A 23602-nucleotide genomic window follows, 5' to 3' on the forward strand; every position below is an offset into this window, starting at 1 on the left:
TGAGACAGCGCCATCTACTGCACAGCTTTATATCAGTGATGAGACAGCGCCATCTAGTGCACAGCTTTATATCAGTGATGAGACAGCGCCATCTAGTGCACAGCTTGTAAACTCTTTGCATTTCTCATGTTTTTGTATATTTCTGGTGCCCTCGTTCTGCCCCTGCGTCTCCTCCCTCCAGGCCCCCGGGAGGTTCTTGTCCTATGGGCTCTGTGTCTGTACCCTTTGACCTTTCCGTGTCGGACTCGCGGCACAGACACCAGGACGCGCGGATTTTCATGCATAAATAGTTTATTTCATGCTGAGTTCATACAAAAATGTGCAGAATATAGAAACATCGCTGGTCACGTGACATGCTCCTTGTATAATAGTCAGATTTCCTGCAAGAACATGATATAATAAAAATACATTCTCACCCCCCCCCCCCCACAACAGGAATATAAAGAGGAGGCAGGAGAGAGAGGCAGATGCAAGTGTGACGAAGCTGCAGCGAGGGGTAGAAGGCCCATCACTCAGGATGCTCCAGATCTAAGTGCGGAACCAGTATAAGTTATGTAAACTTTATAGGACCCCCTGTCTGACAGGCGTCTGGGCCCAGGAGCTTGCAATCACATAGACCCCAATACGACCCAGAGGGAGGCAAAGTGCAAGTGTCTCTCTCTCCTCTAGGAAAATAATTTCACCTCTAGTTTCGGCCCCTCTCCTCCCCCCATATAGAAGAAGAGGGGGTGCCGAGCCCTCCCCTGCGTGCATGTAACAAGCAGCATGCAGGACCACAGGTAACAGTCATCAGATACATAGGCCGGAGGAGTCCGCGCAGGTGCGATGCTCTGCACACAGGAAGGCTTCAGCCGGCTCCTCCGGGTCACCAGTGTACAGAGGGGAAGGGAAGACCTGCACTAAGGGTTAATGGCAGGGGTGTAATGCTCTGCAGAGCAGGGAGTGAGGATCTGCAGAGCTTTCGGTAAACAGTTAGTGATGACTGGTGATGGGGCAGGTCTCCGTCGTGTAGATGAGGGGGTGATGAAGGGTTAATAGGATGGTGCCCCAGGAGGTGAACATACATGCACCTGCTATACACACACTGACCACTGGGGGGCACCGCTGCACCAGTAGATATTGGGGTGTGCTGATGGGTGATGGGGCGTCCGCACTCGGGTGGATGTGCTTTTATCTCCTGTCATTATTAGCAGAACAGGACATGGAGGGTTAATGACGGGTGATGAGGAGACACACAGACACGAAACCTCAGCTCTCACTCACTCGGCCACACTCACACTCACTCCTCATTGCCCTGGCTGGTGTCTCTGTGGGAATGTGAAGGGGTTCTCTATGGAGGTTTTCGGGGTCCCCTCGTCCCTCGATGTCCAAAGAGGGGAAAGGAACGGCGGCTTCTCACAAGACTGAAAGAGAAGAGAGAGAGGAGGAGTCATAGGCTGTATCACCAAGTATCTAAGCAAGAGAGAGAGGAAGAGTGAGTCATAGGCTGTATCACCAAGTATCTAAGCAAGAGAGAGAGGAGGAGTGAGCCATAGGCTGTATCACCAAGTATCTAAGCAAGAGAGAGAGGAGGAGTGAGTCATAGGCTGTATCACCAAGTATCTAAGCAAGAGAGAGAGGAAGAGTGAGTCATAGGCTGTATCACCAAGTATCTAAGCAAGAGAGAGAGGAAGAGTGAGTCATAGGCTGTATCACCAAGTATCTAAGCAAGAGAGAGAGGAGGAGTGAGTCATAGGCTGTATCACCAAGTATCTAAGCAAGAGAGAGAGAGAGGAGGAGTCATAGGCTGTATCACCAAGTATCTAAGCAAGAGAGAGAGGAGGAGTGAGTCATAGGCTGTATCACCAAGTATCTAAGCAAGAGAGAGAGAGAGGAGGAGTCATAGGCTGTATCACCAAGTATCTAAGCAAGAGAGAGAGAGAGAGGAGGAGTCATAGGCTGTATCACCAAGTATCTAAGCAAGAGAGAGGAGGAGTGAGTCATAGGCTGTATCACCAAGTATCTAAGCAAGAGAGAGAGAGAGAGGAGGAGTCATAGGCTGTATCACCAAGTATCTAAGCAAGAGAGAGAGGAGGAGTGAGTCATAGGCTGTATCACCAAGTATCTAAGCAAGAGAGAGAGAGAGGAGGAGTCATAGGCTGTATCACCAAGTATCTAAGCAAGAGAGAGAGAGGAGGAGTCATAGGCTGTATCACCAAGTATCTAAGCAAGAGAGAGAGGAGGAGTGAGTCATAGGCTGTATCACCAAGTATCTAAGCAAGAGAGAGAGAGAGAGGAGGAGTCATAGGCTGTATCACCAAGTATCTAAGCAAGAGAGAGAGGAGGAGTGAGTCATAGGCTGTATCACCAAGTATCTAAGCAAGAGAGAGAGAGAGGAGGAGTCATAGGCTGTATCACCAAGTATCTAAGCAAGAGAGAGAGAGAGGAGGAGTCATAGGCTGTACCCAAAGTATCTAAGCAAGAGAGAGAGGAGTGAGTCATAGGCTGTATCACCAAGTATCTAAGCAAGAGAGAGAGAGGAGGAGTGAGTCATAGGCTGTATCACCAAGTATCTAAGCAAGAGAGAGAGGAGGAGTGAGTCATAGGCTGTAGCACCAAGTATCTAAGCAAGAGAGAGAGGAAGAGTGAGTCATAGGCTGTATCACCAAATATCTAAGCAACAGAGAGAGGAAGAGTGAGTCATAGGCTGTATCACCAAGTATCTAAGCAAGAGAGAGAGGAAGAGAGAGTCATAGGCTGTATCACCAAATATCTAAGCAACAGAGAGAGGAAGAGTGAGTCATAGGCTGTATCACCAAGTATCTAAGCAAGAGAGAGAGGAGGAGTGAGTCATAGGCTGTATCACCAAGTATCTAAGCAAGGGAGAGAGGAGGAGTGAGTCATAGGCTGTATCACCAAGTATCTAAGCAACGGAGAGAGGAGGAGTGAGTCATAGGCTGTATCACCAAGTATCTAAGCAAGAGAGAGAGGAGGAGTGAGTCATAGGCTGTATCACCAAGTATCTAAGCAAGAGAGAGAGAGAGGAGGAGTCATAGGCTGTACCCAAAGTATCTAAGCAAGAGAGAGAGGAGTGAGTCATAGGCTGTATCACCAAGTATCTAAGCAAGAGAGAGAGAGGAGGAGTGAGTCATAGGCTGTATCACCAAGTATCTAAGCAAGAGAGAGAGGAGGAGTGAGTCATAGGCTGTATCACCAAGTATCTAAGCAACGGAGAGAGGAGGAGTGAGTCATAGGCTGTATCACCAAGTCTCTAAGCAAGAGAGAGAGGAAGAGTGAGTCATAGGCTGTATCACCAAATATCTAAGCAACAGAGAGAGGAAGAGTGAGTCATAGGCTGTATCACCAAGTATCTAAGCAAGAGAGAGAGGGCTGTATCACCAAGTATCGAAGCAAGGGAGAGAGGAGGAGTGAGTCATAGGCTGTATCACCAAGTATCTAAGCAACGGAGAGAGGAGGAGTGAGTAATAGGCTGTATCACCAAGTATCTAAGCAAGAGAGAGAGGAGGAGTGAGTCATAGGCTGTATCACCAAGTATCTAAGCAAGAGAGAGAGAGGAAGAGTGAGTCATAGGCTGTATCACCAAGTATCTAAGCAACGGAGAGAGGAGGAGTGAGTCATAGGCTGTATCACCAAGTATCTAAGCAAGGGAGAGAGGAGGAGTGAGTCATAGGCTGTATCACCAAGTATCTAAGCAAGGGAGAGAGGAGGAGTGAGTCATAGGCTGTATCACCAAGTATCTAAGCAAGGGAGAGAGGAGGAGTGAGTCATAGGCTGTATCACCAAGTATCTAAGCTACGGAGAGAGGAGGAGTGAGTCATAGGCTGTATCACCAAGTATCTAAGCTACGGAGAGAGGAGGAGTGAGTCATAGGCTGTATCACCAAGTATCTAAGCAAGAGAGAGAGGAGGAGTGAGTCATAGGCTGTATCACCAAGTATCTAAGCAAGGGAGAGAGGAGGAGTGAGTCATAGGCTGTATCACCAAGTATCTAAGCAAGAGAGAGAGGAGGAGTGAGTCATAGGCTGTATCACCAAGTATCTAAGCAAGAGAGAGAGGAAGAGTGAGTCATGGGCTGTATCACCAAGTATCTAAGCAAGGGAGAGAGGAAGAGTGAGTCATAGGCTGTATCACCAAGTATCTAAGCAAGGGAGAGAGGAGGAGTGAGTCATAGGCTGTATCCAAAGTATCTAAGCAAGAGAGAGAGGAGGAGTAAGTCATAGGCTGTATCACCAAGTATCTAAGCAAGGGAGAGAGGAGGAGGGAGTCATAGGCTGTATCACCAAGTATCTAAGCAAGGGAGAGAGGAGGAGTGAGTCATAGGCTGTATCACCAAGTATCTAAGCAAGAGAGAGAGGAGGAGTGAGTCATAGGCTGTATCACCAAGTATCTAAGCAAGGGAGAGAGGAGGAGTGAGTCATAGGCTGTATCACCAAGTATCTAAGCAAGGGAGAGAGGAGGAGTGAGTCATAGGCTGTATCACCAAGTATCTAAGCAACGGAGAGAGGAGGAGTGAGTCATAGGCTGTATCACCAAGTATCTAAGCAAGAGAGAGAGGAGGAGTGAGTCATAGGCTGTATCACCAAGTATCTAAGCAACGGAGAGAGGAGGAGTGAGTCATAGGCTGTATCACCAAGTATCTAAGCAAGAGAGAGAGGAGGAGTGAGTCATAGGCTGTATCACCAAGTATCTAAGCAAGAGAGAGAGAGAGGAGGAGTCATAGGCTGTACCCAAAGTATCTAAGCAAGAGAGAGAGGAGTGAGTCATAGGCTGTATCACCAAGTATCTAAGCAAGAGAGAGAGGAGGAGTGAGTCATAGGCTGTATCACCAAGTATCTAAGCAAGGGAGAGAGGAGGAGTGAGTCATAGGCTGTATCACCAAGTATCTAAGCAAGGGAGAGAGGAGGAGTGAGTCATAGGCTGTATCACCAAGTATCTAAGCAAGAGAGAGAGGAGGAGTGAGTCATAGGCTGTATCACCAAGTATCTAAGCAAGGGAGAGAGGAGGAGTGAGTCATAGGCTGTATCACCAAGTATCTAAGCAAGGGAGAGAGGAGGAGTGAGTCATAGGCTGTATCACCAAGTATCTAAGCAAGGGAGAGAGGAGGAGTGAGTCATAGGCTGTATCACCAAGTATCTAAGCAAGAGAGAGAGGAGGAGTGAGTCATAGGCTGTATCACCAAGTATCTAAGCAAGGGAGAGAGGAGGAGTGAGTCATAGGCTGTATCACCAAGTATCTAAGCAAGGGAGAGAGGAGGAGTGAGTCATAGGCTGTATCACCAAGTATCTAAGCAACGGAGAGAGGAGGAGTGAGTCATAGGCTGTATCACCAAGTATCTAAGCAAGAGAGAGAGGAGGAGTGAGTCATAGGCTGTATCACCAAGTATCTGAGCAACGGAGAGAGGAGGAGTGAGTCATAGGCTGTATCACCAAGTATCTAAGCAAGAGAGAGAGGAGGAGTGAGTCATAGGCTGTATCACCAAGTATCTAAGCAAGAGAGAGAGAGAGGAGGAGTCATAGGCTGTACCCAAAGTATCTAAGCAAGAGAGAGAGGAGTGAGTCATAGGCTGTATCACCAAGTATCTAAGCAAGAGAGAGGAGGAGTGAGTCATAGGCTGTATCACCAAGTATCTAAGCAAGAGAGAGAGGAGGAGTGAGTCATAGGCTGTATCACCAAGTATCTAAGCAACGGAGAGAGGAGGAGTGAGTCATAGGCTGTATCACCAAGTATCTAAGCAAGAGAGAGAGGAAGAGTGAGTCATAGGCTGTATCACCAAATATCTAAGCAACAGAGAGAGGAAGAGTGAGTCATAGGCTGTATCACCAAGTATCTAAGCAAGAGAGAGAGGAGGAGTGAGTCATAGGCTGTATCACCAAGTATCTAAGCAAGAGAGAGAGGAGGAGTGAGTCATAGGCTGTATCACCAAGTATCTAAGCAAGGGAGAGAGGAGGAGTGAGTCATAGGCTGTATCACCAAGTATCTAAGCTACGGAGAGAGGAGGAGTGAGTCATAGGCTGTATCACCAAGTATCTAAGCAACGGAGAGAGGAGGAGTGAGTCATAGGCTGTATCACCAAGTATCTAAGCAAGAGAGAGAGGAGGAGTGAGTCATAGGCTGTATCACCAAGTATCTAAGCTACGGAGAGAGGAGGAGTGAGTCATAGGCTGTATCACCAAGTATCTAAGCAAGAGAGAGAGGAGGAGTGAGTCATAGGCTGTATCACCAAGTATCTAAGCAAGAGAGAGAGGAGGAGTGAGTCATAGGCTGTATCACCAAGTATCTAAGCAAGGGAGAGAGGAGGAGTGAGTCATAGGCTGTATCACCAAGTATCTAAGCAAGAGAGAGAGGAGGAGTGAGTCATAGGCTGTATCACCAAGTATCTAAGCAACGGAGAGAGGAGGAGTGAGTCATAGGCTGTATCACCAAGTATCTAAGCAAGAGAGAGAGGAGGAGTGAGTCATAGGCTGTATCACCAAGTATCTAAGCAAGAGAGAGAGGAAGAGTGAGTCATGGGCTGTATCACCAAGTATCTAAGCAAGGGAGAGAGGAAGAGTGAGTCATAGGCTGTATCACCAAGTATCTAAGCAAGGGAGAGAGGAGGAGTGAGTCATAGGCTGTATCCAAAGTATCTAAGCAAGAGAGAGAGGAGGAGTAAGTCATAGGCTGTATCACCAAGTATCTAAGCAAGAGAGAGAGAGTAGGAGTGAGTCATAGGCTGTATCACCAAGTATCCGAGCAAGACAAGAGAGGACGAGTGAGTCATAGGCTGTATCACCAAGTATCTAAGCAAGGGAGAGAGGAGGAGTGAGTCATAGGCTGTATCACCAAGTATCTAAGCAAGGGAGAGAGGAGGAGTGAGTCATAGGCTATATCACCAAGTATCTAAGCAACGGAGAGAGGAGGAGTGAGCCATAGGCTGTATCACCAAGTATCTAAGCAAGAGAGAGAGGAGGAGTGAGTCATAGGCTGTATCACCAAGTATCTAAGCAAGGGAGAGAGGAGGAGTGAGTCATAGGCTGTATCACCAAGTATCTAAGCAAGGGAGAGAGGACGAGTGAGTCATAGGCTGTATCACCAAGTATCTAAGCAAGAGAGAGAGGAGGAGTGAGTCATAGGCTGTATCACCAAGTATCTAAGCAAGGGAGAGAGGAGGAGTGAGTCATAGGCTGTATCACCAAGTATCTAAGCAAGAGAGAGAGGAGGAGTGAGTCATAGGCTGTAACACCAAGTATCTAAGCAAGAGAGAGAGGAGGAGTGAGTCATAGGCTGTATCACCAAGTATCTAAGCAACGGAGAGAGGAGGAGTGAGTCATAGGCTGTATCACCAAGTATCTAAGCAAGAGAGAGAGGAGGAGTGAGTCATAGGCTGTAACACCAAGTATCTAAGCAAGAGAGAGAGGAGGAGTGAGTCATAGGCTGTATCACCAAGTATCTAAGCAACGGAGAGAGGAGGAGTGAGTCATAGGCTGTATCACCAAGTATCTAAGCAAGGGAGAGAGGAGGAGTGAGTCATAGGCTGTATCACCAAGTATCTAAGCAAAGGAGAGAGGAGGAGTGAGTCATAGGCTGTATCACCAAGTATCTAAGCAACGGAGAAAGGAGGAGTGAGTCATAGGCTGTATCACCAAGTATCTAAGCAACGGAGAAAGGAGGAGTGAGTCATAGGCTGTATCACCAAGTATCTAAGCAAGAGAGAGAGGAGGAGTGAGTCAAAGGCTGTATCACCAAGTATCTAAGCAACGGAGAAAGGAGGAGTGAGTCATAGGCTGTATCACCAAGTATCTAAGCAAGGGAGAGAGGAGGAGTGAGTCATAGGCTGTATCACCAAGTATCTAAGCAAGAGAGAGAGAGGAGTAGTGAGTCATAGGCTGTATCACCAAGTATCTAAGCAAGAGAGAGAGGAGGAGTGAGTCATAGGCTGTATCCAAAGTATCCGAGCAAGACAAGAGAGGACGAGTGAGTCAAAGGCTGTATCACCAAGTATCTAAGCAAGAGAGAGAGGAGGAGTGAGTCATAGGCTGTATCACCAAGTATCTAAGCAAGAGAGAGAGGAGGAGTGAGTCATAGGCTGTATCACCAAGTATCTAAGCAACGGAGAGAGGAGGAGTGAGTCATAGGCTGTATCACCAAGTATCTAAGCAAGAGAGAGAGGAGGAGTGAGTCATAGGCTGTATCACCAAGTATCTAAGCAAGAGAGAGAGAGGAGGAGTGAGTCATAGGCTGTATCACCAAGTATCTAAGCAACAGAGAGAGGAGGAGTGAGTCATAGGCTGTATCACCAAGTATCTAAGCAAGAGAGAGAGGAGGAGAGAGTCATAGGCTGTATCACCAAGTATCTAAGCAAGAGAGAGAGGAGGAGTGAGTCAAAGGCTGTATCACCAAGTATCTAAGCAACGGAGAGAGGAGGAGTGAGTCATAGGCTGTATCACCAAGTATCTAAGCAAGAGAGAGAGAGGAGTAGTGAGTCATAGGCTGTATCACCAAGTATCTAAGCAAGAGAGAGAGAGGAGTAGTGAGTCATAGGCTGTATCACCAAGTATTTAAGCAAGAGAGAGAGGAGGAGTGAGTCATAGGCTGTATCACCAAGTATCTAAGCAAGAGAGAGAGGAGGAGTGAGTCATAGGCTGTATCACCAAGTATCTAAGCAAGGGAGAGAGGAGGAGTGAGTCATAGGCTGTATCACCAGGTATCTAAGCAAGAGAGAGAGGAGGAGTGAGTCATAGGCTGTAACACCAAGTATCTAAGCAAGAGAGAGAGGAGGAGTGAGTCATAGGCTGTATCACCAAGTATCTAAGCAACGGAGAGAGGAGGAGTGAGTCATAGGCTGTATCACCAAGTATCTAAGCAAGGGAGAGAGGAGGAGTGAGTCATAGGCTGTATCACCAAGTATCTAAGCAAAGGAGAGAGGAGGAGTGAGTCATAGGCTGTATCACCAAGTATCTAAGCAAGAGAGAGAGAGGAGTAGTGAGTCATAGGCTGTATCACCAAGTATCTACGCAAGGGAGAGAGGAGGAGTGAGTCGTAGGCTGTATCACCAAGTATCTAAGCAAGGGAGAGAGGAGGAGTGAGTCATAGGCTGTATCACCAAGTATCTAAGCAAAGGAGAGAGGAGGAGAGAGTCATAGGCCGTATCACCAAGTATCTAAGCAAGAGAGAGAGGAGGAGTGAGTCAAAGGCTGTATCACCAAGTATCTAAGCAACGGAGAAAGGAGGAGTGAGTCATAGGCTGTATCACCAAGTATCTAAGCAAGGGAGAGAGGAGGAGTGAGTCATAGGCTGTATCACCAAGTATCTAAGCAACGGAGAGAGGAAGAGTGAGTCATATGCTGTATCACCAAGTATCTAAGCAAGGGAGAGAGGAGGAGTGAGTCATAGGCTGTATCACCAAGTATCTAAGCAAGAGAGAGAGAGGAGTAGTGAGTCATAGGCTGTATCACCAAGTATCTAAGCAAGAGAGAGAGGAGGAGTGAGTCATAGGCTGTATCCAAAGTATCCGAGCAAGACAAGAGAGGACGAGTGAGTCACAGGCTGTATCACCAAGTATCTAAGCAAGAGAGAGAGGAGGAGTGAGTCATAGGCTGTATCACCAAGTATCTAAGCAAGAGAGAGAGGAAGAGTGAGTCATAGGCTGTATCACCAAGTATCTAAGCAACGGAGAGAGGAGGAGTGAGTCATAGGCTGTATCACCAAGTATCTAAGCAACGGAGAGAGGAGGAGTGAGTCATAGGCTGTATCACCAAGTATCTAAGCAAGAGAGAGAGGAGGAGAGAGTCATAGGCTGTATCACCAAGTATCTAAGCAAGAGAGAGAGGAGGAGTGAGTCAAAGGCTGTATCACCAAGTATCTAAGCAAGAGAGAGAGAGGAGGAGTGAGTCATAGGCTGTATCACCAAGTATCTAAGCAACAGAGAGAGGAGGAGTGAGTCATAGGCTGTATCACCAAGTATCTAAGCAAGAGAGAGAGGAGGAGAGAGTCATAGGCTGTATCACCAAGTATCTAAGCAAGAGAGAGAGGAGGAGTGAGTCAAAGGCTGTATCACCAAGTATCTAAGCAACGGAGAGAGGAGGAGTGAGTCATAGGCTGTATCACCAAGTATCTAAGCAAGAGAGAGAGAGGAGTAGTGAGTCATAGGCTGTATCACCAAGTATCTAAGCAAGAGAGAGAGAGGAGTAGTGAGTCATAGGCTGTATCACCAAGTATTTAAGCAAGAGAGAGAGGAGGAGTGAGTCATAGGCTGTATCACCAAGTATCTAAGCAAGAGAGAGAGGAGGAGTGAGTCATAGGCTGTATCACCAAGTATCTAAGCAAGGGAGAGAGGAGGAGTGAGTCATAGGCTGTATCACCAGGTATCTAAGCAAGAGAGAGAGGAGGAGTGAGTCATAGGCTGTAACACCAAGTATCTAAGCAAGAGAGAGAGGAGGAGTGAGTCATAGGCTGTAACACCAAGTATCTAAGCAAGAGAGAGAGGAGGAGTGAGTCATAGGCTGTATCACCAAGTATCTAAGCAACGGAGAGAGGAGGAGTGAGTCATAGGCTGTATCACCAAGTATCTAAGCAAGGGAGAGAGGAGGAGTGAGTCATAGGCTGTATCACCAAGTATCTAAGCAAAGGAGAGAGGAGGAGTGAGTCATAGGCTGTATCACCAAGTATCTAAGCAAGAGAGAGAGAGGAGTAGTGAGTCATAGGCTGTATCACCAAGTATCTAAGCAAGGGAGAGAGGAGGAGTGAGTCGTAGGCTGTATCACCAAGTATCTAAGCAAGGGAGAGAGGAGGAGTGAGTCATAGGCTGTATCACCAAGTATCTAAGCAAAGGAGAGAGGAGGAGAGAGTCATAGGCCGTATCACCAAGTATCTAAGCAAGAGAGAGAGGAGGAGTGAGTCAAAGGCTGTATCACCAAGTATCTAAGCAACGGAGAAAGGAGGAGTGAGTCATAGGCTGTATCACCAAGTATCTAAGCAAGGGAGAGAGGAGGAGTGAGTCATAGGCTGTATCACCAAGTATCTAAGCAACGGAGAGAGGAAGAGTGAGTCATAGGCTGTATCACCAAGTATCTAAGCAAGGGAGAGAGGAGGAGTGAGTCATAGGCTGTATCACCAAGTATCTAAGCAAGAGAGAGAGAGGAGTAGTGAGTCATAGGCTGTATCACCAAGTATCTAAGCAAGAGAGAGAGGAGGAGTGAGTCATAGGCTGTATCCAAAGTATCCGAGCAAGACAAGAGAGGACGAGTGAGTCACAGGCTGTATCACCAAGTATCTAAGCAAGAGAGAGAGGAGGAGTGAGTCATAGGCTGTATCACCAAGTATCTAAGCAAGAGAGAGAGGAAGAGTGAGTCATAGGCTGTATCACCAAGTATCTAAGCAACGGAGAGAGGAGGAGTGATTCATAGGCTGTATCACCAAGTATCTAAGCAACGGAGAGAGGAGGAGTGAGTCATAGGCTGTATCACCAAGTATCTAAGCAAGAGAGAGAGGAGGAGAGAGTCATAGGCTGTATCACCAAGTATCTAAGCAAGAGAGAGAGGAGGAGTGAGTCAAAGGCTGTATCACCAAGTATCTAAGCAAGAGAGAGAGAGGAGGAGTGAGTCATAGGCTGTATCACCAAGTATCTAAGCAAGAGAGAGAGGAAGAGTGAGTCATAGGCTGTATCACCAAGTATCTAAGCAACGGAGAGAGGAGGAGTGAGTCATAGGCTGTATCACCAAGTATCTAAGCAACGGAGAGAGGAGGAGTGAGTCATAGGCTGTATCACCAAGTATCTAAGCAAGAGAGAGAGGAGGAGAGAGTCATAGGCTGTATCACCAAGTATCTAAGCAAGAGAGAGAGGAGGAGTGAGTCAAAGGCTGTATCACCAAGTATCTAAGCAAGAGAGAGAGAGGAGGAGTGAGTCATAGGCTGTATCACCAAGTATCTAAGCAAGAGAGAGAGGAAGAGTGAGTCATAGGCTGTATCACCAAGTATCTAAGCAAGGGAGAGAGGAGGAGTGAGTCATAGGCTGTATCACCAAGTATCTAAGCAAGAGAGAGAGAGGAGTAGTGAATCATAGGCTGTATTACCAAGTATCTAAGCAAGAGAGAGAGGAGGAGTGAGTCATAGGCTGTATCACCAAGTATCTAAGCAAGAGAGAGAGGAGGAGTGAGTCATAGGCTGTATCACCAAGTATCTAAGCAAGAGAGAGAGGAGGAGTGAGTCATAGGCTGTATCACCAAGTATCTAAGCAACGGAGAGAGGAGGAGTGAGTCATAGGCTGTATCACCAAGTATCTAAGCAAGAGAGAGAGGAGGAGTGAGTCATAGGCTGTATCACCAAGTATCTAAGCAAGGGAGAGAGGAGGAGTGAGTCATAGGCTGTATCACCAAGTATCTAAGCAAGAGAGAGAGAGGAGTAGTGAATCATAGGCTGTATTACCAAGTATCTAAGCAAGAGAGAGAGGAGGAGTGAGTCATAGGCTGTATCACCAAGTATCTAAGCAAGAGAGAGAGGAGGAGTGAGTCATAGGCTGTATCACCAAGTATCTAAGCAAGGGAGAGAGGAGGAGTGAGTCATAGGCTGTATCCAAAGTATCTAAGCAACGGAGAGAGGAGGAGTGAGTCATAGGCTGTATCACCAAGTATCTAAGCAAGGGAGAGAGGAGGAGTGAGTCATAGGCTGTATCACCAAGTATCTAAGCAAAGGAGAGAGGAGGAGTGAGTCATAGGCTGTATCCAAAGTATCTAAGCAACGGAGAGAGGAGGAGTGAGTCATAGGCTGTATCACCAAGTATCTAAGCAAGAGAGAGAGGAGGAGTGAGTCATAGGCTGTATCACCAAGTATCTAAGCAAGGGAGAGAGGAGGAGTGAGTCATAGGCTGTATCACCAAGTATCTAAGCAAGAGAGAGAGGAGGAGTGAGTCATAGGCTGTATCACCAAGTATCTAAGCAAGAGAGAGAGGAGGAGTGAGTCATAGGCTGTATCACCAAGTATCTAAGCAAGGGAGAGAGGAGGAGTGAGTCATAGGCTGTATCCAAAGTATCTAAGCAACGGAGAGAGGAGGAGTGAGTCATAGGCTGTATCACCAAGTATCTAAGCAAGGGAGAGAGGAGGAGTGAGTCATAGGCTGTATCACCAAGTATCTAAGCAAGAGAGAGAGAGGAGTAGTGAATCATAGGCTGTATTACCAAGTATCTAAGCAAGAGAGAGAGGAGGAGTGAGTCATAGGCTGTATCACCAAGTATCTAAGCAAGAGAGAGAGGAGGAGTGAGTCATAGGCTGTATCACCAAGTATCTAAGCAAGAGAGAGAGGAGGGGTGAGTCATAGGCTGTATCCAAAGTATCCGAGCAAGACAAGAGAGGACGAGTGAGTCACAGGCTGTATCACCAAGTATCTAAGCAAGAGAGAGAGGAGGAGTGAGTCATAGGCTGTATCACCAAGTATCTAAGCAAGAGAGAGAGGAGGAGTGAGTCATAGGCTGTATCACCAAGTATCTAAGCAAGAGAGAGAGGAGGAGTGAGTCATAGGCTGTATCACCAAGTATCTAAGCAAGAGAGAGAGGAGGAGTGAGTCATAGGCTGTAACACCAAGTATCTAAGCAAGGGAGAGAGGAGGAGTGAGTCATAGGCTGTATCACCAAGTATCTAAGCAAAGGAGAGAGGAGGAGTGAGTCATAGGCTGTATCACCAAGTATCTAAGCAAGAGAGAGAGAGGAGGAGTGAGTCATAGGCTGTATCACCAAGTATCTAAGCAAGGGAGAGATGAGGAGTGAGTCATAGGCTGTATCACCAAGTATCTAAGCAAGAGAGAGAGAGGAGGAGTCAGTCATAGGCTGTATCACCAAGTATCTAAGCAACGGAGAGAGGAAGAGTGAGTCATAGGCTGTATCACCAAGTATCTAAGCAAGAGAGAGAGGAGGAGTGAGTCATAGGCTGTATCACCAAGTATGTAAGCAAGAGATAGAGGAGGAGTGAGTCATAGGCTGTATCACCAAGTATCTAAGCAAGAGAGAGAGAGGAGGAGTGAGTCATAGGCTGTAACACCAAGTACCTAAGCAAGGGAGAGAGGAGGAGTGAGTCATAGGCTGTATCACCAAGTATCTAAGCAAGGGAGAGAGGAGGAGTGAGTCATAGGCTGTATCACCAAGTATCTAAGCAAGAGAGAGAGGAAGAGTGAGTCATAGGCTGTATCACCAAGTATCTAAGCAAGAGAGAGAGAGGAGGAGTGAGTCATAGGCTGTATCACCAAGTATCTAAGCAACAGAGAGAGGAAGAGTGAGTCATAGGCTGTATCACCAAGTATCTAAGCAAGAGAGAGAGGAGGAGTGAGTCATAGGCTGTATCACCAAGTATCTAAGCAAGAGAGAGGAAGAGTGAGTCATAGGCTGTATCACCAAGTATCTAAGCAAGAGAGAGAGGAAGAGTGAGTCATAGGCTGTATCACCAAGTATCTAAGCAAGAGAGAGAGAGGAGGAGGAGTCATAGGCTGTATCACCAAGTATCTAAGCAAGAGAGAGAGAGAGGAGGAGTCATAGGCTGTATCACCAAGTATCTAAGCAAGAGAGAGAGGAGGAGTGAGTCATAGGCTGTATCACCAAGTATCTAAGCAAGAGAGAGAGAGAGAGGAGGAGTCATAGGCTGTATCACCAAGTATCTAAGCAAGAGAGAGAGAGGAGTAGTGAGTCATAGGCTGTATTACCAAGTATCTAAGCAAGAGAGAGAGGAGGAGTGAGTCATAGGCTGTATCCAAAGTATCCGGGCAAGACAAGAGAGGAGGAGAGAGTCATAGGCCGTATCACCAAGTATCTAAGCAAGAGAGAGAGGAGGAGTGAGTCATAGGCTGTATCACCAAGTATCTAAGCAAGAGAGAGAGGAGGAGTGAGTCATAGGCTGTATCACCAAGTATCTAAGCAAGGGAGAGAGGAGGAGTGAGTCATAGGCTGTATCACCAAGTATCTAAGCAAGAGAGAGAGGAGGAGTGAGTCATAGGCTGTAACACCAAGTATCTAAGCAAGAGAGAGAGGAGGAGTGAGTCATAGGCTGTATCACCAAGTATCTAAGCAACGGAGAGAGGAGGAGTGAGTCATAGGCTGTATCACCAAGTATCTAAGCAAGGGAGAGAGGAGGAGTGAGTCATAGGCTGTATCACCAAGTATCTAAGCAAAGGAGAGAGGAGGAGTGAGTCATAGGCTGTATCACCAAGTATCTAAGCAAGAGAGAGAGAGGAGGAGTGAGTCATAGGCTGTATCACCAAGTATCTAAGCAAGAGAGAGAGGAGGAGTGAGTCATAGGCTGTATCACCAAGTATCTAAGCAAGGGAGAGAGGAGGAGTGAGTCATAGGCTGTATCACCAAGTATCTAAGCAAGGGAGAGAGGAGGAGTGAGTCATAGGCTGTATCACCAAGTATCTAAGCAACGGAGAAAGGAGGAGTGAGTCATAGGCTGTATCACCAAGTATCTAAGCAACGGAGAAAGGAGGAGTGAGTCATAGGCTGTATCACCAAGTATCTAAGCAAGAGAGAGAGGAGGAGTGAGTCAAAGGCTGTATCACCAAGTATCTAAGCAACGGAGAAAGGAGGAGTGAGTCATAGGCTGTATCACCAAGTATCTAAGCAAGGGAGAGAGGAGGAGTGAGTCATAGGCTGTATCACCAAGTATCTAAGCAAGAGAGAGAGAGGAGTAGTGAGTCATAGGCTGTATCACCAAGTATCTAAGCAAGAGAGAGAGGAGGAGTGAGTCATAGGCTGTATCCAAAGTATCCGAGCAAGACAAGAGAGGACGAGTGAGTCAAAGGCTGTATCACCAAGTATCTAAGCAAGAGAGAGAGGAGGAGTGAGTCATAGGCTGTATCACCAAGTATCTAAGCAAGAGAGAGAGGAGGAGTGAGTCATAGGCTGTATCACCAAGTATCTAAGCAACGGAGAGAGGAGGAGTGAGTCATAGGCTGTATCACCAAGTATCTAAGCAAGAGAGAGAGGAGGAGTGAGTCATAGGCTGTATCACCAAGTATCTAAGCAAGAGAGAGAGAGGAGGAGTGAGTCATAGGCTGTATCACCAAGTATCTAAGCAAGAGAGAGAGGAGGAGTGAGTCAAAGGCTGTATCACCAAGTATCTAAGCAACGGAGAAAGGAGGAGTGAGTCATAGGCTGTATCACCAAGTATCTAAGCAAGGGAGAGAGGAGGAGTGAGTCATAGGCTGTATCACCAAGTATTTAAGCAAGAGAGAGAGGAGGAGTGAGTCATAGGCTGTATCACCAAGTATCTAAGCAAGAGAGAGAGGAGGAGTGAGTCATAGGCTGTATCACCAAGTATCTAAGCAAGGGAGAGAGGAGGAGTGAGTCATAGGCTGTATCACCAGGTATCTAAGCAAGAGAGAGAGGAGGAGTGAGTCATAGGCTGTAACACCAAGTATCTAAGCAAGAGAGAGAGGAGGAGTGAGTCATAGGCTGTATCACCAAGTATCTAAGCAACGGAGAGAGGAGGAGTGAGTCATAGGCTGTATCACCAAGTATCTAAGCAAGGGAGAGAGGAGGAGTGAGTCATAGGCTGTATCACCAGGTATCTAAGCAAGAGAGAGAGGAGGAGTGAGTCATAGGCTGTAACACCAAGTATCTAAGCAAGAGAGAGAGGAGGAGTGAGTCATAGGCTGTATCACCAAGTATCTAAGCAACGGAGAGAGGAGGAGTGAGTCATAGGCTGTATCACCAAGTATCTAAGCAAGGGAGAGAGGAGGAGTGAGTCATAGGCTGTATCACCAAGTATCTAAGCAAGAGAGAGAGAGGAGTAGTGAGTCATAGGCTGTATCACCAAGTATCTAAGCAAGGGAGAGAGGAGGAGTGAGTCGTAGGCTGTATCACCAAGTATCTAAGCAAGGGAGAGAGGAGGAGTGAGTCATAGGCTGTATCACCAAGTATCTAAGCAAAGGAGAGAGGAGGAGAGAGTCATAGGCCGTATCACCAAGTATCTAAGCAAGAGAGAGAGGAGGAGTGAGTCAAAGGCTGTATCACCAAGTATCTAAGCAACGGAGAAAGGAGGAGTGAGTCATAGGCTGTATCACCAAGTATCTAAGCAAGGGAGAGAGGAGGAGTGAGTCATAGGCTGTATCACCAAGTATCTAAGCAACGGAGAGAGGAAGAGTGAGTCATAGGCTGTATCACCAAGTATCTAAGCAAGGGAGAGAGGAGGAGTGAGTCATAGGCTGTATCACCAAGTATCTAAGCAAGAGAGAGAGAGGAGTAGTGAGTCATAGGCTGTATCACCAAGTATCTAAGCAAGAGAGAGAGGAGGAGTGAGTCATAGGCTGTATCCAAAGTATCCGAGCAAGACAAGAGAGGACGAGTGAGTCACAGGCTGTATCACCAAGTATCTAAGCAAGAGAGAGAGGAGGAGTGAGTCATAGGCTGTATCACCAAGTATCTAAGCAAGAGAGAGAGGAAGAGTGAGTCATAGGCTGTATCACCAAGTATCTAAGCAAGGGAGAGAGGAGGAGTGAGTCATAGGCTGTATCACCAAGTATCTAAGCAAGGGAGAGAGGAGGAGTGAGTCATAGGCTGTATCACCAAGTATCTAAGCAACGGAGAGAGGAGGAGTGAGTCATAGGCTGTATCACCAAGTATCTAAGCAAGAGAGAGAGGAGGAGAGTCATAGGCTGTATCACCAAGTATCTAAGCAAGAGAGAGAGGAGGAGTGAGTCAAAGGCTGTATCACCAAGTATCTAAGCAAGAGAGAGAGAGGAGGAGTGAGTCATAGGCTGTATCACCAAGTATCTAAGCAAGAGAGAGAGGAAGAGTGAGTCATAGGCTGTATCACCAAGTATCTAAGCAAGGGAGAGAGGAGGAGTGAGTCATAGGCTGTATCACCAAGTATCTAAGCAAGGGAGAGAGGAGGAGGGAGTCATAGGCTGTATCACCAAGTATCTAAGCAACGGAGAGAGGAGGAGTGAGTCATAGGCTGTATCACCAAGTATCTAAGCAAGAGAGAGAGGAGGAGAGAGTCATAGGCTGTATCACCAAGTATCTAAGCAAGAGAGAGAGGAGGAGTGAGTCAAAGGCTGTATCACCAAGTATCTAAGCAACGGAGAGAGGAGGAGTGAGTCATAGGCTGTATCACCAAGTATCTAAGCAAGAGAGAGAGAGGAGTAGTGAATCATAGGCTGTATTACCAAGTATCTAAGCAAGAGAGAGAGGAGGAGTGAGTCATAGGCTGTATCACCAAGTATCTAAGCAAGAGAGAGAGGAGGAGTGAGTCAAAGGCTGTATCACCAAGTATCTAAGCAAGAGAGAGAGGAGGAGTGAGTCATAGGCTGTATCACCAAGTATCTAAGCAAGAGAGAGAGGAAGAGTGAGTCATAGGCTGTATCACCAAGTATCTAAGCAAGAGAGAGAGGAGGAGTGAGTCATAGGCTGTATCCAAAGTATCCGAGCAAGACAAGAGAGGACGAGTGAGTCACAGGCTGTATCACCAAGTATCTAAGCAAGAGAGAGAGGAGGAGTGAGTCATAGGCTGTATCACCAAGTATCTAAGCAAGAGAGAGAGGAGGAGTGAGTCATAGGCTGTATCACCAAGTATCTAAGCAACGGAGAGAGGAGGAGTGAGTCATAGGCTGTATCACCAAGTATCTAAGCAAGAGAGAGAGGAGGAGTGAGTCATAGGCTGTATCACCAAGTATCTAAGCAAGGGAGAGAGGAGGAGTGAGTCATAGGCTGTATCACCAAGTATCTAAGCAAGAGAGAGAGAGGAGTAGTGAATCATAGGCTGTATTACCAAGTATCTAAGCAAGAGAGAGAGGAGGAGTGAGTCATAGGCTGTATCACCAAGTATCTAAGCAAGAGAGAGAGGAGGAGTGAGTCATAGGCTGTATCACCAAGTATCTAAGCAAGGGAGAGAGGAGGAGTGAGTCATAGGCTGTATCCAAAGTATCTAAGCAACGGAGAGAGGAGGAGTGAGTCATAGGCTGTATCACCAAGTATCTAAGCAAGGGAGAGAGGAGGAGTGAGTCATAGGCTGTATCACCAAGTATCTAAGCAAGAGAGAGAGAGGAGTAGTGAATCATAGGCTGTATTACCAAGTATCTAAGCAAGAGAGAGAGGAGGAGTGAGTCATAGGCTGTATCACCAAGTATCTAAGCAAGAGAGAGAGGAGGAGTGAGTCATAGGCTGTATCACCAAGTATCTAAGCAAGAGAGAGAGGAGGGGTGAGTCATAGGCTGTATCCAAAGTATCCGAGCAAGACAAGAGAGGACGAGTGAGTCACAGCCTGTATCACCAAGTATCTAAGCAAGAGAGAGAGGAGGAGTGAGTCATAGGCTGTATCACCAAGTATCTAAGCAAGAGATAGAGGAGGAGTGAGTCATAGGCTGTATCACCAAGTATCTAAGCAAGAGAGAGAGGAGGAGTGAGTCATAGGCTGTATCACCAAGTATCTAAGCAACGGAGAGAGGAGGAGTGAGTCATAGGCTGTATCACCAAGTATCTAAGCAAGAGAGAGAGGAGGAGTGAGTCATAGGCTGTAACACCAAGTATCTAAGCAAGGGAGAGAGGAGGAGTGAGTCATAGGCTGTATCACCAAGTATCTAAGCAAAGGAGAGAGGAGGAGTGAGTCATAGGCTGTATCACCAAGTATCTAAGCAAGAGAGAGAGAGGAGGAGTGAGTCATAGGCTGTATCACCAAGTATCTAAGCAAGGGAGAGATGAGGAGTGAGTCATAGGCTGTATCACCAAGTATCTAAGCAAGAGAGAGAGGAAGAGTGAGTCATAGGCTGTATCACCAAGTATCTAAGCAAGAGAGAGAGGAGGAGTGAGTCATAGGCTGTATCACCAAGTATCTAAGCAAGAGAGAGAGAGAGGAGGAGTCATAGGCTGTATCACCAAGTATCTAAGCAAGAGAGAGAGGAGGAGTGAGTCATAGGCTGTATCACCAAGTATCTAAGCAAGAGAGAGAGAGAGGAGGAGTCATAGGCTGTATCACCAAGTATCTAAGCAAGAGAGAGAGAGAGGAGGAGTCATAGGCTGTATCACCAAGTATCTAAGCAAGAGAGAGGAGGAGTGAGTCATAGGCTGTATCACCAAGTATCTAAGCAAGAGAGAGAGAGAGAGGAGGAGTCATAGGCTGTATCACCAAGTATCTAAGCAAGAGAGAGAGGAGGAGTGAGTCATAGGCTGTATCACCAAGTATCTAAGCAAGAGAGAGAGAGAGGAGGAGTCATAGGCTGTATCACCAAGTATCTAAGCAAGAGAGAGAGAGGAGGAGTCATAGGCTGTATCACCAAGTATCTAAGCAAGAGAGAGAGGAGGAGTGAGTCATAGGCTGTATCACCAAGTATCTAAGCAAGAGAGAGAGAGAGAGGAGGAGTCATAGGCTGTATCACCAAGTATCTAAGCAAGAGAGAGAGGAGGAGTGAGTCATAGGCTGTATCACCAAGTATCTAAGCAAGAGAGAGAGAGAGGAGGAGTCATAGGCTGTATCACCAAGTATCTAAGCAAGAGAGAGAGAGAGGAGGAGTCATAGGCTGTACCCAAAGTATCTAAGCAAGAGAGAGAGGAGTGAGTCATAGGCTGTATCACCAAGTATCTAAGCAAGAGAGAGAGAGGAGGAGTGAGTCATAGGCTGTATCACCAAGTATCTAAGCAAGAGAGAGAGGAGGAGTGAGTCATAGGCTGTAGCACCAAGTATCTAAGCAAGAGAGAGAGGAAGAGTGAGTCATAGGCTGTATCACCAAATATCTAAGCAACAGAGAGAGGAAGAGTGAGTCATAGGCTGTATCACCAAGTATCTAAGCAAGAGAGAGAGGAAGAGAGAGTCATAGGCTGTATCACCAAATATCTAAGCAACAGAGAGAGGAAGAGTGAGTCATAGGCTGTATCACCAAGTATCTAAGCAAGAGAGAGAGGAGGAGTGAGTCATAGGCTGTATCACCAAGTATCTAAGCAAGGGAGAGAGGAGGAGTGAGTCATAGGCTGTATCACCAAGTATCTAAGCAACGGAGAGAGGAGGAGTGAGTCATAGGCTGTATCACCAAGTATCTAAGCAAGAGAGAGAGGAGGAGTGAGTCATAGGCTGTATCACCAAGTATCTAAGCAAGAGAGAGAGAGAGGAGGAGTCATAGGCTGTACCCAAAGTATCTAAGCAAGAGAGAGAGGAGTGAGTCATAGGCTGTATCACCAAGTATCTAAGCAAGAGAGAGAGAGGAGGAGTGAGTCATAGGCTGTATCACCAAGTATCTAAGCAAGAGAGAGAGGAGGAGTGAGTCATAGGCTGTATCACCAAGTATCTAAGCAACGGAGAGAGGAAGAGTGAGTCATAGGCTGTATCACCAAGTATCTAAGCAAGGGAGAGAGGAGGAGTGAGTCATAGGCTGTATCACCAAGTATCTAAGCAACGGAGAGAGGAGGAGTGAGTCATAGGCTGTATCACCAAGTATCTAAGCAAGAGAGAGAGGAGGAGTGAGTCATAGGCTGTATCACCAAGTATCTAAGCAAGAGAGAGAGAGAGGAGGAGTCATAGGCTGTACCCAAAGTATCTAAGCAAGAGAGAGAGGAGTGAGTCATAGGCTGTATCACCAAGTATCTAAGCAAGAGAGAGAGAGGAGGAGTGAGTCATAGGCTGTATCACCAAGTATCTAAGCAAGAGAGAGAGGAGGAGTGAGTCATAGGCTGTATCACCAAATATCTAAGCAACAGAGAGAGGAGGAGTGAGTCATAGGCTGTATCACCAAGTCTCTAAGCAAGAGAGAGAGGAAGAGTGAGTCATAGGCTGTATCACCAAATATCTAAGCAACAGAGAGAGGAAGAGTGAGTCATAGGCTGTATCACCAAGTATCTAAGCAAGAGAGAGAGGGCTGTATCACCAAGTATCGAAGCAAGGGAGAGAGGAGGAGTGAGTCATAGGCTGTATCACCAAGTATCTAAGCAACGGAGAGAGGAGGAGTGAGTAATAGGCTGTATCACCAAGTATCTAAGCAAGAGAGAGAGGAGGAGTGAGTCATAGGCTGTATCACCAAGTATCTAAGCAAGAGAGAGAGAGGAAGAGTGAGTCATAGGCTGTATCACCAAGTATCTAAGCAACGGAGAGAGGAGGAGTGAGTCATAGGCTGTATCACCAAGTATCTAAGCAAGAGAGAGAGGAGGAGTGAGTCATAGGCTGTATCACCAAGTATCTAAGCAAGGGAGAGAGGAGGAGTGAGTCATAGGCTGTATCACCAAGTATCTAAGCAAGGGAGAGAGGAGGAGTGAGTCATAGGCTGTATCACCAAGTATCTAAGCTACGGAGAGAGGAGGAGTGAGTCATAGGCTGTATCACCAAGTATCTAAGCTACGGAGAGAGGAGGAGTGAGTCATAGGCTGTATCACCAAGTATCTAAGCAAGAGAGAGAGGAGGAGTGAGTCATAGGCTGTATCACCAAGTATCTAAGCAAGGGAGAGAGGAGGAGTGAGTCATAGGCTGTATCACCAAGTATCTAAGCAAGAGAGAGAGGAGGAGTGAGTCATAGGCTGTATCACCAAGTATCTAAGCAACGGAGAGAGGAGGAGTGAGTCATAGGCTGTATCACCAAGTATCTAAGCAAGAGAGAGAGGACGAGTGAGTCATAGGCTGTATCACCAAGTATCTAAGCAAGAGAGAGAGGAGGAGTGAGTCATAGGCTGTATCACCAAGTATCTAAGCAAGAGAGAGAGGAAGAGTGAGTCATGGGCTGTATCACCAAGTATCTAAGCAAGGGAGAGAGGAAGAGTGAGTCATAGGCTGTATCACCAAGTATCTAAGCAAGGGAGAGAGGAGGAGTGAGTCATAGGCTGTATCCAAAGTATCTAAGCAAGAGAGAGAGGAGGAGTAAGTCATAGGCTGTATCACCAAGTATCTAAGCAAGAGAGAGAGAGTAGGAGTGAGTCATAGGCTGTATCACCAAGTATCCGAGCAAGACAAGAGAGGACGAGTGAGTCATAGGCTGTATCACCAAGTATCTAAGCAAGGGAGAGAGGAGGAGTGAGTCATAGGCTGTATCACCAAGTATCTAAGCAAGGGAGAGAGGAGGAGTGAGTCATAGGCTATATCACCAAGTATCTAAGCAACGGAGAGAGGAGGAGTGAGTCATAGGCTGTATCACCAAGTATCTAAGCAAGGGAGAGAGGAGGAGTGAGTCATAGGCTGTATCACCAAGTATCTAAGCAACGGAGAGAGGAGGAGTGAGTCATAGGCTGTATCACCAAGTATCTAAGCAAGAGAGAGAGGAGGAGTGAGTCATAGGCTGTATCACCAAGTATCTAAGCAACGAAGAGAGGAGGAGTGAGTCATAGGCTGTATCACCAAGTATCTAAGCAAGAGAGAGAGGAGGAGTGAGTCATAGGCTGTATCACCAAGTATCTAAGCAAGAGAGAGAGAGAGGAGGAGTCATAGGCTGTACCCAAAGTATCTAAGCAAGAGAGAGAGGAGTGAGTCATAGGCTGTATCACCAAGTATCTAAGCAAGAGAGAGAGGAGGAGTGAGTCATAGGCTGTATCACCAAGTATCTAAGCAAGGGAGAGAGGAGGAGTGAGTCATAGGCTGTATCACCAAGTATCTAAGCAACGGAGAGAGGAGGAGTGAGTCATAGGCTGTATCACCAAGTATCTAAGCAAGAGAGAGAGGAGGAGTGAGTCATAGGCTGT

The 23602-nt window shown here is 46.8% G+C and overlaps 1 protein-coding gene across 1 annotated transcript in view; it reads right to left on the reverse strand.

Moving 5' to 3' along the window:
- Window positions 1-289: 289 nt before the first annotated feature.
- PRRT2 (proline rich transmembrane protein 2) overlaps window positions 290-23602 on the reverse strand; it is a 90429-nt gene continuing 67116 nt past the window's right edge. Inside the window, exon 4 of the mRNA XM_072119488.1 lies at window positions 290-1403. Within this exon, the coding sequence (XP_071975589.1) occupies window positions 1396-1403 (8 nt within the window). The 3' untranslated portion in view covers window positions 290-1395. The remainder of the gene's footprint in view (window positions 1404-23602) is intronic.

The sequence above is a fragment of the Engystomops pustulosus genome, chromosome 8 (assembly GCF_040894005.1).
Source record: "Engystomops pustulosus chromosome 8, aEngPut4.maternal, whole genome shotgun sequence".
Classification (NCBI taxonomy): Eukaryota; Metazoa; Chordata; class Amphibia; order Anura; family Leptodactylidae; genus Engystomops; species Engystomops pustulosus.